This window comes from Crocodylus porosus, unplaced genomic scaffold (assembly GCF_001723895.1).
Source record: "Crocodylus porosus isolate Cpor-Errol unplaced genomic scaffold, CroPor_comp1, whole genome shotgun sequence".
Taxonomy (NCBI): Eukaryota; Metazoa; Chordata; order Crocodylia; family Crocodylidae; genus Crocodylus; species Crocodylus porosus.
Window position 1 is genome coordinate 2,420,424 of NW_017728915.1, and position 17,073 is coordinate 2,437,496.

At 46.8% G+C, this 17,073-nt stretch overlaps 1 protein-coding gene across 3 annotated transcripts in view; it reads right to left on the reverse strand.

Moving 5' to 3' along the window:
• Positions 1 to 321: 321 nt before the first annotated feature.
• The window catches only part of TSNAXIP1 (translin associated factor X interacting protein 1), a 67,265-nt gene continuing 50,513 nt past the window's right edge, over positions 322 to 17,073 (reverse strand). For all 3 annotated transcript variants that reach the window (XM_019535529.1, XM_019535530.1, XM_019535531.1), the window contains 8 exons: positions 14,653 to 14,812; positions 9,660 to 9,790; positions 9,143 to 9,271; positions 8,095 to 8,256; positions 6,830 to 6,939; positions 5,877 to 6,000; positions 4,211 to 4,317; positions 322 to 1,092 (listed from right to left, as the gene is read on the reverse strand). In XM_019535529.1, the coding sequence (XP_019391074.1) occupies positions 837 to 1,092; positions 4,211 to 4,317; positions 5,877 to 6,000; positions 6,830 to 6,939; positions 8,095 to 8,256; positions 9,143 to 9,271; positions 9,660 to 9,790; positions 14,653 to 14,812 (1,179 nt within the window). In that variant the 3' untranslated portion in view covers positions 322 to 836. The remainder of the gene's footprint in view (positions 1,093 to 4,210; positions 4,318 to 5,876; positions 6,001 to 6,829; positions 6,940 to 8,094; positions 8,257 to 9,142; positions 9,272 to 9,659; positions 9,791 to 14,652; positions 14,813 to 17,073) is intronic.

A 17,073-nucleotide genomic window follows, 5' to 3' on the forward strand; every position in this document is an offset into this window, starting at 1 on the left:
GTATTTAAAACGATGGTTTTCACCTTCCTGCTGATTAGGAGTGAGTGGTTGGGGCCCCTTTCAATCAGCCAAGGGGGGTGAAATCTGCAAGATTAAAGGAGCTGCTGTTCAGTCCACTTCCACCATGAATTTGGTAGGTCCCTAGCTATACTGCTATAGCTGTGTCTAGAGGTGCGGGTTTAGTGATGCTGCTTTTTTTTCTCTCTTTTTTTTTTTTTTCCCCTCTCCCTGGCTTCGCCTAGAGTGCTTTCAAAATGACTGACTATACTGGATAAGGCCTGCTTATAGTGGGAGAAGAAAGTTCTCAGGGAAGGATGCACCAAAGTTATGCTAGTGGTTTGTTATTATAAAACTTTCCCTTGCAGACAGCCTTTCCTTTGAAATTTCTTATAGAATCTTGCCTGACTCCTCTAACACACACAAAAAAAAAAAAACAAACCAGGAGAGGGGACTTAAGGAGGCTTGTAGACTTTAGCAGTTGCTGCATTTAGGCTATTAGTGAAGTGTTTAACTAGAGGTCCCAGCTCACCACTTGGCCCCTTGCCTTTCAAACTGCAGTGGAAGGATGGGCTGCCCCTGCCAGGGCTGCAGACTGGACATCAGGTGAACCTTGCTTTAGTAGGGAGCTGAAATTAAACTATTAAAACAGGTATCTTATCTGCCTGAACTGCCTGTATTGGCAAATACCCAAATCAGTCTAGATTTCTTTGCTGTAACTGTCAGCTGGACCCATTCAGGCACACAAACAACCTTACAGTGCAGTAGCCCAGAGCTGTAACTTTTGTAACATTACATACCAAAGCGCTTAGCTGAATGTGGGGAGGGTGAAGATCTGTTTAATAATAATCATGGTCTCTTGGTTCTCCCTCTTCTGGTGTTGGTCTGCTTGCCTCCTCAGGTAAGGGGCCTGCTCGTCTTATGTCTCCAGCCAGCAGTTTCTCAATTATTGTCTCTACGGGCAGAGGGACAGCCTGCTCCAACTCTTCTTTTGGGACTTGGTAAGCCAGGTAGATGTGTTTGTCCATTGTCAGGTTGTCAATAGTGGGATCAATTGCATACAAGGCTGTCTTCAGATCATCCACTTTCACCTCTCTGTGTTCGAAACAGATTCCTTTTAATAAGGCAGCAGACACTACTGATTAGCTTATCTGCTGATGCAGGCCTGGGAATCCTGGCCTGCAGCTCAGAGACCCTTTCCATAGTTCTTACCTTTATCTTACTTATGCCATAGAGAAACCAAGTGGAAATTAAACATCACCAGGGATGGAATCCCACTGACTAATTACCCAAACCCTGTGTACTTGGGGGTTACGTTGGACTGACCAGTTACCTTCAAAGCACATTTAGAGAAGACAAAAGGGAAAGTCAGTGCCCACAGCAACATACTTTGAAAATCGTTCACCTCAAAGTGAACCCAGCTATCGTACAAACCACTTGTATTTCCTTGTGTTCAACTGCAGAATATTCATGTCCAGTATGGGAACAATCAGCTTGTGCCAAGAACCTAGGACCAGTTCTAAATGACAGCTGTCATGAAATGACAGGATGTCTAAAGCCAACACTAAAAGATAGCCTGTACTTACTGGCTGGCATTGTACCACCTGATATCAGAAGACATATAGTGAGCCAGAAAGAAAGATTGCAGCAGATGGAAGACTCCAGGCATCAATTCAGTGGTCACAAAGAACTAACTAAATGTTTTAAAACATGAAAGAGTTTTGCGACCAGTGTTGCACTGTTAAACATGATGGTTGACAAGGCATAACTGAGGTTATAGACAGAAAGATTACATGCAATCAAGTGCTCTGGAAATAGATCTGGAACCCCTGGAGGACCTTCCCAGAGGGGCTGATCTAGGCTGGCCAATATGGCCATGCCTGAATCACCTGCACATGCAAACCTGAAGTTCAAAAACAGACATGAATATATGCGAGTACAGTGAAGTGCAGACTACGAAGCACCTGCTTTGACTCCTTGGTGAGACCTGTATGAAGGAGGACCTTGCTGCAGAAATAGAAAGAGCCATTCTTGTGCATGGTTCTGGAAAAACATCTAGTTTATGGCAAGGACACAAGAAGAAAATGATGACCTTTGGCTGCTTTCATATTCTGTGTCCTTTTCAGAAATGCAAAAATCTAGAACTCTTGGTTCAGAGATGATACCTTTTTATTAGACCAGCTGAGAAACTGCAAAAAAACCCCTATATTCTTCTGCAAGCTTTTGGGCTCGCATGCCTTTCATCAGGCTCAGGGAAAGTTAAAGGTTTACCTTTAAAGATTACCACCTTTAACCTTCCTTGAACCTGAAGGGTGTGTGAACCCAAAAGCTTGCAGAAAAATACATATTTTTTATAATTTCTCAGCTGGTCTAATAAAAGGTATCTCTGAACCAAGAATTCTAGATTTTTGCATTTTGTCTCTCACCAACATGGCTACCAAAAACATCCCTTTTTCTTTTCAGACACTTGTGCAAGCTTAATGTTTAATATGCTTAGAAGCCAAGCACTCCAAAAGCTGGATGGCAGAATTTGGTATGGCTAACTAGTCTTAATTGCCCCTGTCCCTTTTTGCATCTGCACTGTGATGTGACTATTAATGGCATATTCATATTATTTTCCCCAAAGAAACCTGCTTTTCTTGGATAGGATGGACAGTACTCGGTTCCTAGACAAACACAATTTTGTGTTATCCTTATCGGTCAGTGGGTGGCCAAAGGCCCCCTTTACTGCCTGCTGCTCTGAAGCTGGAATTAATTTCCTCAGATACTTTTTGTGTGGTAGTCAGGCCAAGTGCTTCACACTGTGGTGATACCTTTATAATTTTTATGCTCTTCACACACACCCTATGGCATAACTCATCTTGCAGGCAGGGGAACTGAGGCAGAGAAAGATAAAAGCTAGGAGCATCTGCTAGTTTTAGGTGCCCAGTTCTGAGGTACCCTGGCTAGTTTTTCACAGTATTTGGCATTATAGAGCTCTCTGTGGTCAAACCTCAGTGTCCTTCAGCCACAGTTGTGAGTGCTTAGTTCTTAGACAAATCAGATCTAAGGGTCCTAAGTGGAGCACCCAGAGTGCAGAACACACAACTGCTGCCTACATGAGGAAAGTGTTTTAAGTGACTTGCCTAGTGTTTACAAGGGAACCTTCTGGGGCAGAGGCAGGGACAGAATTCAGTTCTGCCTGGCAGTCTGCAACTGCTGCAACTGCAGGGGTTCTAGGGACAACAGTCTTTTCTCACTGCGTGGCTTGGCTTCATCCCTAGACCAGATCCCTTTAGGTACACTGAATGCCACAGGCTGGGGTCCTGTAGAAGAAAATAACATGTCGGTGTGTAATTAAGGTGTGTGCACACTGTGTACAAATTAAGTTCTCTGTTCTGGCATTTCCTAGCTTTTGAATAGGTCTTCATGGCCTGTGTGCTACTTGTTACTGACCAGGAATATACTGTCCTCTGGATCACAGGGGTCTGCAGTAATTGTTTACAATATTAAGCCACTTTAAATTAAAAACTTTTGAAAACAAGAGCGAGTCCCATTTCCCTACTGCAGGGAAGATCATTAAGCAGCACCCTTGTGTGCTCTAGTGTGCTGCTGTGAATGTGCTACAAGCACAGGCTTGATCAGAGTGGTTCCTGCTACTGCCAGTCTCCACCAGAAAATGCATCTTGCATGTGACCCAAAATAAAATTGGAGTTGCACATCCTGGTTTACACAGACTCACCAAAGGGTGCAGGGTGTGGAGGAGGGTGAGCAGGTAGAAGCTATGTGCTCCTTAGCAGTCATCCCACACATTTGCAATCAGGAGCGTTCTCCTGAAGGTTGCAGTGGTGCCTTTGGCTGGGCAGGGCCAGCCGTGACAGCTGCCTTCTTGCCTTGCTAGGCTGATTGCCTGCCCCAACACCCTTGTCTGCCTCATCCAGTTGCTGCATCTTGTCTTTAAAACTGTGAGCCTTTTGAGGCCGAGGCTGTTGCTTATGTTAGTAATGTTTCTCACGCAGTGGACCTTAGCCTTGTTGCGATCATTGGATCTTACTGCCACGTGGCCTCTGGGTCGTGCTGTTGCCAAAGCTGGCTCAGTCTTTGCTCCTTCCCTCCCTCTGAGGTGCTCTCTTTACTTGCAGACCCTGGCTCCCTTCCAGGCAGGAGCTCCCACCCCAAGGTTCTCCCCAGATAAAACAGCAGTGATGTTGGACTCAACGGCTGCAACACTTACATGACATGTGCCAGCTCATTCTGTAGCTCTCTCAGATAGTCCTGCTTCTCGGTAACGTACTGGTTCCAGACCTTCACAACAAAGGGCTCAGTGTTCCCCTCTGCATCCTTCAAGAGACCAGAGCCCATTAGTACTGGACTATGGCTCTCATGCACTGCTCTACTCCAAGCCCCAGGTGGATGTAGGCAGCCACACTGCCATGGGTATACGGAAGGCCTTGGAAAGGGAGATACTTAATGCACTGGTGGAGCATCCTTTCTGCCAGCAGGACCTGTTCAGTTAGCTCTCCAGCTGGCAGAGCCAACCACTCAGAGTAATGTTAACAAAAGTTCTTGGCATGTCTATGCATTGGCAGAAAGACCAAGGCTCCAACAGAATCAAGCACTTAGTTCACACATCTGTGTTGGGCAGAAGCTCTCTAAGCACTGCTGAAGTACTAATGAATGAAACCTCTTTATGCTCTAGGGCAGCAGACAGCAGCATCCCTGCTACCCAGAAGACAGAAACTAGGGTAAGACTGACAGAGGTAGAAGCAGAACTCTGGATCTCGGACTGTCCTTGTCCTTGGGAATCTAAGCTGCTTCAGAACTGCTTCATTTCAGGCAAGGTCTGAGCCCAAGCAAATACTCAGGACAAACTGGCATCTAAGTTAGCTTAACAGCTCAAACCAGCAGCTTTTGGTAAAAAAATTTCCCTTCACCCATTTGTTTCTCAAATTTACATCTAGGTGTACTGTGTACCTGCAAATGAGGGCCACTGTCAACATCCATGTTTTCTGATGTCTTTATTTAAAACTGAAGAATGGCTGTGCCAGCAGCATCAGTCTTGGCTTCTGCTCCGTTAAGGCAGATTACCAGCAAAAACCTGCTTCTAAACCTGCTTTTGCTTTGTTCTGATGAATACGGGCCTGGGAGGCATTTGTCAAAATTAATATAAATATTTAAGCCTCAGAAACGCATACCACATGTGCTCATCCCAGGGTTTGTTGGAGGGGCTCACAACAGTTGTCACATTGCTCCCAAAGGGGTTGGAATACAGATTCTGTAGTTGGCTTCCAACCCTCGTGATCTTAGCTAGTCACCATATTCCAGAAGGTGTAAACAAACCCCAAACAACTTTACACAGGGTGTGTTTACAGGTGCACTTTAATGTGCAGTAGACTATTTTACTACACATTACAGCATCACATAAAAACTGACATTAGGCTAATGCACAGTACAACAGTACTGCGCATTGTCACTAAAAAAGCATGCAAATGTGCTACTGCGCATTAGCACAGCTGAATGTGCATGAATATAGTACCTCACATTGGAGGTGCTAAATTTAATGCGCATTAGAAACAGTGCATTGGCACATCCAGTCAGCAGAATTCTTTATTACTTGACTCAGTGCTTGTGAAGTCCTCACTAGTTCTCCAGGCACCAGTCAGTCCCTTCAGGAAAGATGAGGCCTACAGTTATAATGAGAAAAGCCAAGATGAAAAAAGCCTCAAGGCCTTCTTTTCCCACCACAGTTTGGAATGGACCCAAGCCTCTGCAGGCTGCCTTTAGGACATACCTACTCCAGTGGTGACCCCAGTTACATTAGTCCAAAGCAAAATGCTTGCATTGCAACCATTCTTCCTTCACTGGTGAAACTTCAAACAGAATGAGAATTTGCAGCTCACCTCATTGAATAAGGCTGTGTAGAATATGAGGTCCTCAGTGCTCTCTGCCTTGCACTTGCTGGCTTCTATTAGTTCTTGGATGTGCTCATTACTTTTCAGTGGAAAAGCTGCCCTCAGTGCCAGACTGTATCAAGAGACAGGATCATCGCCAGTTAGTTATGTCTGTTGCTGTAGACGTGCACAGAGCACTCATCCCCTCCAATGGCACATGGCCATCTCTGGTAGCACCTAGACTTGCCACTATTCCGGGCAGCAGATTTTCAAGAGCTTGGCATTTGTGAGCAGGGCCTGATTTCCATTCAGGCACCAAAATAATGTCTATTTTCAGCAAGAACTCAGCACATTGGAGTTATATTGGATGCTGATATCTTGCAATTCTGGCTTCAGCTGTGAATGCTGATGGTCTGACAGTGCCCCTGTAAAACCAACAGCTCTGTAACAATGTGTGTAACGCTGCACACATTTTCTCCTGAAGGGTTACGTCTATTCCACTTAGATGGCTATGGGACGTCTCCAAGGGAACCTCTTGTCACCTGACAGTTACCACCTTACAATGGAAACAAGATTTGCTGAATGCTTCTGAAAGTCTGCTGCCACCTGTAGGCATGGGCACCTGGAAGTGTGGTTTGGAGTTTTTCAAAAATCACATCCCTCATGGAGACTCATACTGTCACCACTAGGATACTGCATGGTGTTCAGGCTAGGGTAAGCTTGATTCTTATACAGAGGTGTGTATATAAAGGTAAAGGCTAGATTCTACCCTCAGAGTGGTATTTGTACACAAGTCTGTGGGAAGAAGTTGGCTCTAGAAGGAGAAATTAAAATTGCTCCTAGTGATCTGTGTCCTCTGTCAGCATAGTGCATATACCAGAGACTTAGGCCGTGAGTAGAACAGTATAAAAGTACAGCAGGGCTCAAACAGAAGTAGTTTACCCAGCCCACTGGTCTCTCACTTGAACTGTTTACTGGTAAGAGCTCCGCTGTTTGAGCTGTCTATTGCAGTCAGCTCCTTTAGCAAGTTGGATAGCATCTGGTTCAGGCCATGGTACACGCCTTCATCCACCTGTGGAAAAGCAAGGGTTGGGACTCAATACAAACACCAGCTTCCACCTCTGGACTATATTCAGGATGCAGAATCAAGGACAAGGCAGTAAAGGGAAGGTGGACCATGACTTCTGCTGGCACTACATAGAGACAGCCTTCCTCTATAACACCTTCAATCTCAGCATTTTCAAGTGACTTACAAATAGTTAAGAAAGCTGCGTCATGCTTCACCAGGATGTTGTTAAAATAATTAGTTGCAGAACACCCCCCTTTTCCAAAGTGGTTCACATCCCATAACATGCAGGTCCAACAATGTGCAACCCATGCTGAGGTGGGCAATGGTAACAGATAACCAGCATGCAGTACAGCACAATGTGGGCATGCTGGCCAAGGGCACTGCAGCAAACCTTCACTCGAATGAAAGCTGACTGGAGCTCTACTTTTAAGACCTCATGTGAGAAGCCCACATGAAGTGAATATATGTAACTCAGCTTCCTGGTCAGGCAAGGATAGAGGCCTTTGCTGGAGCGGATGGTGCATGGTAACCATGTCTGACCTCCATTTTTGATCAGGGCACATACAACTTCAAACATGCTGGTTCTTGATTATCAAGAGCAGCTACAGGTACAGGATAACAGTGCAACAGTGTGAAGAGCCTAAGAGCTCTGAGAAGTAAAGCCTGAGGCATCCTGAAAGTAGTAATACTTCTAACACCTGCAGAGTTGAGAGGCAGCAAAGGAGCTGGGCCCCTAAATTCCAAGCAACACTAGTAGGGAGTTATGGCTTGTAGCAGAGGAAGGGTCCAGGTGTTCGGAATTTCCAGGGTGACCCACCAAAGTGAAGGGAGTTGTAACAACATAACTGAGCCAAATACGGAGTCCGACTGCCTAGATAGGAGAGGTATGATGGAATCAGGGCATCTAAGAGAAGAGAGGCTGGCAGTAACAGCCTGGCTGTGTGTCTCACACTGTAACATAGGACATGGTTGCTCTCTGGCACCTGTTACTGATGTTTACTTCTCCCCCATCCCTAGTCTAATCCCACAAAGTACGGAGTGTCTTCAACCCCACCACTTTCCATGAGATATGGGGGTACTCAGCTCCTCACAGGACTGGTCTCCCATTGACCACTGTCTCGCATTCAAGGGAGTCATGCAGGTGCCAGAGCTGCTCACCTTTCCAGTCAGTATGTCATAGGACAAACTCATGACATGATTTGATCGATATAGCTTAATACTTTCATAGATGCTGTAAGCCATCTCGAAGGCAGAGGCATCTCCATACCTCTTTTGGAGGTAGCTAAGGAAGAACTCAGGAAGGCTGGACTGCCACCCTGTCTGTAAAAAAAAAAAAAAAAGTGAAAGCTCCAGAAACCAATGTGAGACCACTGGGGCTTGATCTCGTCAGAAATGCAGAAGAACCAAACCACCTTCCCTCTCCTGTGCTCATCCGCATATAGGCAGAGCACCATAACTCCAGCATTTTCCTGGGTCTGGAAAGTGTCTGTCACTCCTCATATTTCAACAAAAGAGAGCTTCACAGCCACTTTCCAGATGGGGCTGAGCCCTAAATGTCCCATTGCTTCTTCCCCACTCTTACTCTGGTAGGGTTCTCCATGTCCCTGTTGAAACATGTTTTCTCCCCACTCTACCTCCCAACTTCTGCCAGCACATTTGGGTACTGATCTGATGGTCAGATACACGAGGGATAGGATTTCCTTCAGAGTCTACCTGTGCCACACCAAAAGCTGAGTACAAACCTATACAACACAGGCAGACCCTGCTGGACAAGTGAGGGGAACTGAGCCAGGTCTTTGTGTAATAGCAGAGCACCTTGACAATGTCACTCTAAAAATGTCTGATCTGTGCTACTGACTACAGTTATGCTTGTAGCTTTCCCACAGCCCCCAAACCTCTACTGGGGTGTGTTTTATGCCTATTAGGCCTGTGAGAATGGCTGGCACAACAGCAGGGCAGCAGGACACTGCACAATCATCCTGGTGTCCTTGTTTTTTATGTGCCATCACTCCCTACATCAGAGCCAAACAGGTCACCCCAGCAGTGGCCCTGGGCCTTGGGGCTGGAGGACAGACTCCTACAACCTCCTCTACTGATGTGTTCAGGAAGAAACACTAATGGACTTTCCAGATGGCAGGATTGTCACAGGAACTATGAGAATAGCATCATGTGGTTGTTAGTGGTGAGATAAGGGGGAAAAGAAAACCTGCTGGTGTGCTGAGATTCTCTCTTTCCACAGGTCCTTCAAGATGTTCACTACAGTCTTTTTGTTGAGTTTCCTGTTCTTGACCTGACCTTCATACCTCAGGTACACAGGAACCTTGTCACCCTTGCCCTAAATAACACAAAAGAGATAGACACATCATGAATTTGTATCAAATGGAGCCAGCAAAAAACCCATGTTCACAGAATACAAGAGCTAGGGCTCATTTGTGAGTAATTTTCTGAGGTACAAGCCACCTGAATTCTCTCATCCCAATAGCTTGCGTTAATTGCTGTGGTTTCACTTCTAATGGGAGTATTTAAGTATTTAAGTTTGTGTTATGCAAGTGGCCTGTTTCCCTTAAAGAAGGACTTTCCAGAACTGCTGCTTCAGCCATGGAAGCAGCTTTGGAATTTAAAAAAGGAACAGTCTTCCCTACTTGGCTAGCAGGCGGATGTGTATTACCAACTAATCATGGGAGAAAAGTGCTGCCTATTTGCCACAAGCAGCTTGTCTGTACCAGCCCAGGGAAGACGTCCTGCTCTCTCAGAACTGCTGCTCCCATTTCCTCCAGAAGCAAATCCACCAGCTGGTTACTGGTCTTCCCCTCTACCAGAAATCTCCACCGGTCCACACCACCAGGAACAACCCCTGCAGGAATAGAAACAAGCAGCTCGCCAGCATGCCACAAGTTGACCATGAAGTTGAACATGAACATCCACCAGAACCAAGATCATTCACATCCAGGTGATCCACAACCCACAATCTGTGGGGCAGAGCTGTACTGCTACCCAGCATATCCACAGGTGGCAGATAGTGGAATGACCTTCAGGGAAGGTTAGCTGTGAAATAAGCAGGGGTAACTGATGAATAAGCAGTCGCAGACTAAGCAGAGGCAGCACCACCAAGATATGGTGAGGGCAGGAGGTGGAAACATATATCCTTTGATGGATAGATATCCTTTGATGGTACTGTGACATACAAGTACAGGTCATCACTATAATAAGCATGCCTAGCCCCCAACCTTACGTCTACAAGTCCTCAGTGGTTAAGCAAGCAGAAGAAAATGTTAAAAACTCAATGGCTGCAAAGGCAGATCAAAGCTACAGCAGACCAAGATCCTCAGGTGTCTTGGTCTCCTTGCCACTGGATCAAGGTCCCTGTATCAGGGCTATCTTGGGCCCTGTTATGGTCCGGAGACTTACCAGACCCAGACATGCTGGGGGACCTACCAGGAGGTGAAGTACCAGCGGCGGGGCAGAGGGAGCTGAGATGATGACATCTGGGGAGGACATGGCAGCCTCCATGGCCAACATGTGGAAGAGCCAAGTCATGGGATCCCAGAGCCAGCTCCTATTGGCTAGTAGGAGCCCAGCCATAAGATAAGGCGGTGCCAACCCTAGAGAAGCTTCTCTGGAAGGTATCAGTTGACTGATTAAACTGCTGGCTCATTCAACAACAATGGGAGAATGTCAGCAGTGTGTGGGGTGCCCTCAAGGCCACCATCATCAGAGCCTGTAAAGAGGCACTTGGATTCTCTACTGGGAAATATCAAGACTGGTTTGATGAGAATGACTGGGAGATCCAAGAGTTGATCAGTTGCAAGTACAAGGCCTTTTGTGCTTGGCAAAATGACACCATCTACAAGCAAAAGATATTGAATCTCCAACAAGCCAAGGCAGAGGTTCAAAAGAGGACCTGCACTTTGAAGAACAGACGGTGGGAAGATAAGACTAAGGAGATTCAACATCTTGCTGACAGCCAAGATATGTGCAATTTCTTCAATGCCACCAAAGCCATCTACTGTCAAAGCACTCAGGGCCCAACCCCTTTAAGATCTAAGGATGGAGACGACCTGGTCAAAAAAACAGGAGCCATCAATACATATTGGAAGGAGCATTTTGAAGACCTTCTCAATCCAGACTCCATTGTTGACAAGAACGTTCTCAAGTCCATCCACAACACCCAGTCAGAGATGATCTCAGAATCCTTCCAACCCTTGCTGAGGTGAGGAAAGCCATCAAACAAATGAAGAATGAGAAGGCATCTGAAGTGGATGGAATCCCCATGCAAATCTTCAAGTGCGGGGAGAGGAACTCACATCATAGCTTCATGCCCTCATGTTAAGGAACCAGAATAATGAGGAAATCCCAGACGACCTCAGGGATGCCATAATTGTGATGATCTTCAAGAAAGGAGACAAGCCCAACTGTGGAAACTATAGAGGGACTGCCTTGCTGTCTACCGCAGGAAAGACCATTGTGAGAACCCTCATGAATTGTCTCCTTCCACTTGCTGAAGAGCTCCTCCTGGAATATTAGTGTGGGTTTAGGGTATCAAGAGGCACAACTGACAAGATATTCGCAGCTCACCAGCTGCAGGAGAAATGCTGGGAACAACACAATCCTCTTTACATTGATTTCTTTGACCTCATGAAAGCTTTCAACTCTATCAGCCAAGAAATGTTGTGGAGGATTCTTCTGAAGTATGGATGGCCACCGAAATTAGTCACCATTCTCTACCTGCTCCATGACAGTTTGTAAGTGGTGGTTCTCAGTAATGGATCTATCACAGATCCCTTTGAGATTAAAATGGGAGTTAATCAAGGCAGCAGCATCGTTCCAGCACTTCTCAGTATTCCTTGCCATGATGCTACACTTGAGCACCAACAAGCTTCCAGCCGGAGTGGAACTAAACTATCAAATGGATCATAAGCTGTTTAACTTCAGCTGACTCGGAGCCAAAACCAAGACAACCCAAACCTCAATCATCGTGCTCCAGTATGCGGATGATGCCATAGTGCAGGGCTGGAAAATTATTTGGACCCACGGGCCACATAGAGAGTTGTGATGATTTGTGCAGGCTGAGTTAGCAACCTCCCTCCCCCTCCAGGCAACAACTCACCAAAAATCCCTATGGAGCTTTGGGCAGGTGGGGAGCAGTGTTTGGGAGGACGGGTGTGATCTGCTCACTGCATGCCCTGCCAGGTGCAGGAGTGTATGGGGGTGGGGCATGTCCATATGTGTATGAGGGCACTGCCTGGGCATTAGTTCCTGGGAGCCAGCTAGGGATGAGGGGAAGGAAGGGGAGGTGTGGGGTGCATGCAGCAAGAGCTCTCCTGGACTGTGGCTGCCCTCATGGCACTCCGCATGGGGCCAAACGATGGGGGCTGCCATGGACTGGGTGTGCTCTGCTGCATTCAGCTGCTCCCCTTGCCTCCAAGGTAGCCCAGAGAAGCTTCCCTCCTGCCTACCCAGAGCCTTCACTGGAGGTGAGGGGAGCAGAGCAGCACTCATACATCTGCAGCTGCACCAGGAACAGCCCTGCCAGAAGCTGTACAAGCTGGTTATGCCCCAGGATGGCAGGGCTGTTCTGCTTCCCTCACTTCCAACTGCGGCTCCTGCTCCTGCCTATGCCCTGGCCACTGTGCCACTCTGGGCAGGCGGGGGAGAAGCTTCAGTTGGGCAGCTCTTGCCCCAGTGTACAGGGCTCCTGTTTCAGCTCCTGGCCACCTTCCATCTGCTCCACCCATCCACAGGTGGCTGCTCAGGCAGGCAGATTGTGTGGAAGGCAGCCAGGAGTTGGAGCTGCAGCCCCATGTGCAGGGGCAGGAGCCACCTGGCTGAAGCTCCCCCTTGCTCAGAGTAGCATAGCAGGGTCAGGAGCCATAGCTGGAAGTAAGGGAGCAGAATAACCCCACTGGCCTGGGCCCCTGGCCAGCGCATGCAGCTTTCAGTGGGGCTGTTCCTGGTGCAGCTACAGCTGGCCAGGTGGTGTTCTGCTCTCCTCACCTCCAGTGGTGGCTCCTCCCACTCCTGCCCCCACTGCACTGCTCTGGGTGGGTGGGATGAGGAGAAGTTTCAGCTGGGCAGCTCCCACTGGAGGCAAAGAGAGCAGAGCAGCACCAGAAACAGCCATGCTGGAAGCTGTGTATGCTAGTTGTGGCCCGGACCAGTGAATAGGACCAGGAGTGTGGTGCAGGCTGCCTTGGCAGAAGTGTGTGGGGTATGACCCCATGTGGCACGCTGTAGGGGCAGCCACAAGCCAGAGCCAGTCCATTGGTGGACTGTATGCAGCCCGTGAGCTGTATTTTGCCTAGGCCTGCTATAATGTGTGCTCACTTGGAAGCAGACATTCAGGCAATCATCAATGTCTTTACTGAGACGTACAAGAAAATGGGACTGATGTTTCACATTTGGAAGACTAAGGTCCTCCACCAACAAGCTCCTAATGAACAGTCCCCAGCTCCAGTAATCCATTCCATGGTGAGACTCTAGAGGACGATGAGTATTTTTCATACCTTGAAAGCCATCTCTTGCAGAAGTCTGATATCAACAAAGAAACCCAACATTGCCTCAAATGTACAAGTATAGCCTTTGGACACCTGAAGAAATGGGTATTTGAAGATTGCGATATCAGATCTGAAACCAAGCTCATGGTTTATCAAGCAGTCATGATCCCCACATTGTTGTATGGAGATGAGACATGGCCAATGTATAGGAGACATCTAAAATTGTTGGAGACGTGCCATCAATGCTGCCTGCAGAAGATCCTCTGAATCCAGTGGGAAGAGAGATGCACCAATGTTAGCATCCTTCTGCAAGAAAACACCATAAGTACTGAGGTGATGTTTAACATCAACTTCGTTGGGCCAGCCATGTCATTTGGATGTCTGACTCCAGACTCCTGAAGCAAGTTCTATTCTCCCAGCTCAGCCAAGGCATACACTCAAGAGGAGGGCAGAGAAAGTGCTTCAGGGACATCCTCAAGGCCAACTTTAAAAAATGTAACATTGATGTCAGCTCATGGAAGACTATCACTCAGGACCACCCCAAATGGAAGAAGAGTCTGCTGCAAGGATCTCAGTACTTCAAAACTTCACAACAATAGGAGATGGAAAAGTGGGACCAGAAGACACAGTGCATCACAGACCAAACCAAGAATTCAGTGCCATCCACCCCACATGGAAACATGTCCAAGCTGCAGGAGAGTCTGTTGATCCCAGATAAGCCTTATCAGCCATCTTTGAACCCAGAGATAAGACAATCATCCTTGATTGCAGGAGACTGCGGAAGAAGATTCACAACCTACTCAGTTCACAATGGGTTGCTAAACTAAGGATAAGCTCACCAGCAGTCCCACACAGCTGATGTGAAAAGTGATGCCCTTTGAAATAAAAACCACAGAAAACATCTGGGGCACCTCAGTGGCCTGCTGCAGATGTCTGCTATGGCTCTGTGCACTTCCAGATGCCTCAAAAACCTTCATCTGGAGAGGGGATAAGGAACCTAACCTTATGAAGTATCCAGGTTCTACTCTATAAGCCCTCTTTGGTTGCCTAGATCCTGCACTAAAATGTACACGATAAATGGCAACAGAGACCCTCCACTTCTAAGACCACCTCTTCACTAAAAGTATGGAAGGAAAAATGGGGTTTTGACTGGCTGCTCAGAAGTTAACAAATCCAGCATCTCACAACACACTGAGACGGGACTCCTCAGAGAGCTTTGTACCTGCACACTTTGCCCAGTCAGGCCGAGGTGTTGAGCTGCGCAGAACTTGCTGGAGTTCATTGTAGAACCGGTTTCGCTCTTCTACAGTCTCTCCATGGACTTCCAGCAGAGTGTCATATTCCTTCTGCAGCTGATCAAAGTCCTTCTGCAGGGTCGCTGTCTAAACCAGAATGGCAAGCAGAACAGAGAAAAACCTCAGCTTCTCTCTTATTTAGTCACTTTGCAGAATAAACTTTAGTCCAGAGACAAACAAAGAGCAGCTCAGGTGTGCTATGAATAGTCTGCAGCCCTCTAAATAAGAGATCCATTGCTACTCATCTTTAGAAAGGAGAGGCAGGACAAAGAGGCAGTGTGGCCTGTGTTCAGTCCTCCATGTGGCCACCTGAGACAAGCAGAAAATTGTGTGCTGGGATCTGTAATCTCTCAGGCTAGGGACAGACATTACACATAAACTGGTTTAAATAATCAAAAACTGGTTTAAACCTCTGACAAAGCAGATGTTCAGTGCCCATAAACCACTTTGAAAGTGGGTGAAACTGGTTTGAGATAAACCTGGTTGAATTTAGTATCAGACTTAACTGATTTGGGTCAAAGTGGTTTATGCAACAACTGTCCCAGACCCCTTGCGGGTTTAAGATGAATCAGATTCTCCCAGCATCCTGGCATGCTCTCTGGGCTGGGTAGGGCTCTCTGCTCCACAGCAGGGCTGGCCCCTCCCCTCTGCTTCTTGGCTGCAACTCTGGCACAGACTGCAGGCTGCTTCCCCCCTACTCCCTCACTGCTCCCTAGTAAGCAGGAATTCCCCTCTCCCCTTCTGCTTTGATGAGAGGTGTCTGTGTATTAGCTAACAGATCACATGCTGGCTGCGGTCTGTGCTGAGTCAACAGGTAGAATCAACAGGCAGAATCAACAGGTAGCTGGTAACGTCCCTCTCTTGTTTTCTTAATGGGGTGATAAACACTGAGTCAGGGGTGATAAAGACTGTTATTGATTCCCTGCTGGACAAAACAAAGCATCCTGCTGGGGCCTGACCATACTCCCCCTCAGCTCAGTACTGTAGAAGGGAAGAGAGGGCTGCTCTAGTGCCCCCCCAGCTTCTAACCTGAGCCACTGAAGGCATGTGCCTATATGTCTGGGATGTCTTTGCAGTTATAAAGTGATTTAGCCTAGCCAGGTTAGACTAACCTGTGAAGATTGAATCAGTTCAGGCTCAGGCTTTTTGAATGTCTGTCCCTAGCCTCAAGGGTTTGCACTGATTCTAAAAGGCAGAATTGTTAATTAAAGATGAACTGCAATAAATTAAGATTTTTTTTACCTACTTTACTTTCGTTCTATTGACTGTTTCTAAGAAAAAATGTTGTTTGATGCCCACTTTTTCCTTTTTAAGTAAAGAACACAGAACAAATATAAACAATTCCCTCTCTAAATATCTCATTTTGTTGCTAGACTTTTCAAAGGACAGGTGCATTTTTGGGACTATGTTATCACAAGAGACAAAAGCCCAAAGCCTTGGCAGGAAGGGAAAAAAGTTTTGTTTTAAACTTAATATTTGCTGCCATCTGTAACTCAGACCCCCAGTAGCCTCTCCGACGGTGTGTCTACCAAATTAATGCACTTGAATAAACACCAGTGTTTATTACGCCAGAGTTTACATGTTCATCTTAGTTCTTTGTTTCACTCAGAGAAGAAGAGTTTCATTTTCAGAGGATCCTCCATTCTCTCCTTTCTGCCCAGCACCTAGGACCCAATGCACAACCCAAAATGACACTCTGAAGGAACCAGTAGGACTGCACTTATGTGTCTTTGGTTGTTTGTTCTCATCCCACCCCCATAGCTAAAATATCTGAACACCTTCTAGCTGTGCACTAAGTGCTGTGACTCCTGTCTGTTTCATATGGTTTGTTTTCAAACAAACAGCTGCATAGCCAGGCAGGTACAGAAATTTGCCAAATGAGTGATCATTTCAGTTACATACAAACACAAGAGTGGAAAGTATCACTTGGGTCACTGCAGCTAAGATGTAACAGGACCCTGTCCCCATTACTGAAGACAGGGGAAATAGAAAGCTGTAGGCAGGCCCCAAGGCACTACAAAGGTTGCTGGGAATAAAGACAGGATCACTCACTCTGGCCCAGGTGTGCAGGAGGCAATCAGGCTTCAGAGCTCAGAGGCTGCAAAGTGGGGTTAATGTGCATAATGGCATAGAGGTTAGACAGATGATGAAAGAAGGTGGGTCTGGGGTCTTGTATAGGCCCAGTTTCCCTAGGGAGACCTCAGTTTGATCCTTGCCAGCCACAGGAAGGAGCTCACCACAGCAAGACTGGCAGACATTGGCCTGTAGTTAAGGGATTTGAGTTGCATATTTGTGTCTGTTGTTGTACCACCTTGTTAGAAATATTATTAAAAATGCATTATCAATAG